The sequence below is a fragment of the Phytophthora parasitica genome, assembly GCF_000247585.1.
Source record: "Phytophthora parasitica INRA-310 unplaced genomic scaffold supercont2.1, whole genome shotgun sequence".
Taxonomy (NCBI): domain Eukaryota; phylum Oomycota; class Peronosporomycetes; order Peronosporales; family Peronosporaceae; genus Phytophthora; species Phytophthora nicotianae.
In genome coordinates, this window is record NW_008634126.1 from 4326248 (window position 1) to 4327263 (window position 1016).

Genomic DNA, 1016 nt, shown 5'->3' on the forward strand with positions numbered 1-1016 from the left:
AAAAAAAAATACCCACTTGGCATCATGTTGAGCTCCATTCTCCACTCGCCGAATTTCCAGTCACTCAGTCAAGACACAATTTGCAATGTACGTCAACGTATCCGAGCAAAGTACGACCCTGCTAGAACCAGAGAAATTGATCGACCGAGGAAGCCTTTTATCAGTGAGCCCCATAAAAAGTCGGAGTCAGTTCGGTTGACCAACTCGACAGCTCTTGTCATACCAGAGTATCCTCGAAAGGAATTTGATGATGCAGACCAACCTTTTCGCAAAAATATTGTCAAGGACACCGGTCGAGAGCGACACCGAAAGAACCAAGAGCGGTATCGGATCAGGCAGAGGAAACTAGTTGAAGATCTAGGCCTAGCAACAAGAATGTTGCGCGACGAAATTCAGCACCTCAAGTCCAAACGCAACAACATCTCCATCGGGAACTCAACACAAATTACTCTGCAGATGGTGGCTACGGAGTATTTCCGCGTCTTTCGTCATGGGTTTGTCGAGCCAGACGGATCGCGGATCGCTGAGTTAGACTTCTTGCGCTTTTCGATGGCGCCAGATCTTGATGCCGGAACGGTATTTGGTTTCGAGGCTCTCGTAAGGAATTGGGGAGTCTTCAGCCAGTTTTTCCAAGATGTTCGCGTTTATCTGGAGAGCGTCGAGCAGACTACAGAGCACTCACTCTTGGCTAGAACCACCACCAGTGTTACCTTCACCGAAATAACACTTCGTGATGCGTTCTTGTATCAAGGTCACCAGGAGTGTGACCAGCAAGAGAGATGGGTGCACATCGCAGGTAAACTACTGGGGCAACGGCTCGATATGCACGGCTCCGTGCAGTTTACCTGGGACAGCTCGAACCATCGTGTGGTTGGACTTATTTCCCAAGCCGATATGATCACACCACTGTTAAAGATACTGGGTAACGTGGAAGACGTATCTGCCGTGTTCAGCAACGCTCGCATAACGGCAGAGTGCAATCTTGTCGTCGGAAAGTACTTGTTGGAGTACCCTTT

At 48.9% G+C, this 1016-nt stretch overlaps 1 protein-coding gene across 1 annotated transcript; it reads left to right on the forward strand.

The window, feature by feature from the left end:
- Positions 1 to 375: 375 nt before the first annotated feature.
- On the forward strand, positions 376 to 967 carry PPTG_01115 (hypothetical protein; the record flags this gene model as incomplete). The annotated part of the gene is made up of 2 exons (XM_008892711.1): positions 376 to 870; positions 935 to 967. 2 exons carry the CDS (start codon positions 376 to 378, stop codon positions 965 to 967), a joined length of 528 nt encoding a protein of 175 aa, XP_008890959.1.
- Positions 968 to 1016: the final 49 nt, after the last annotated feature.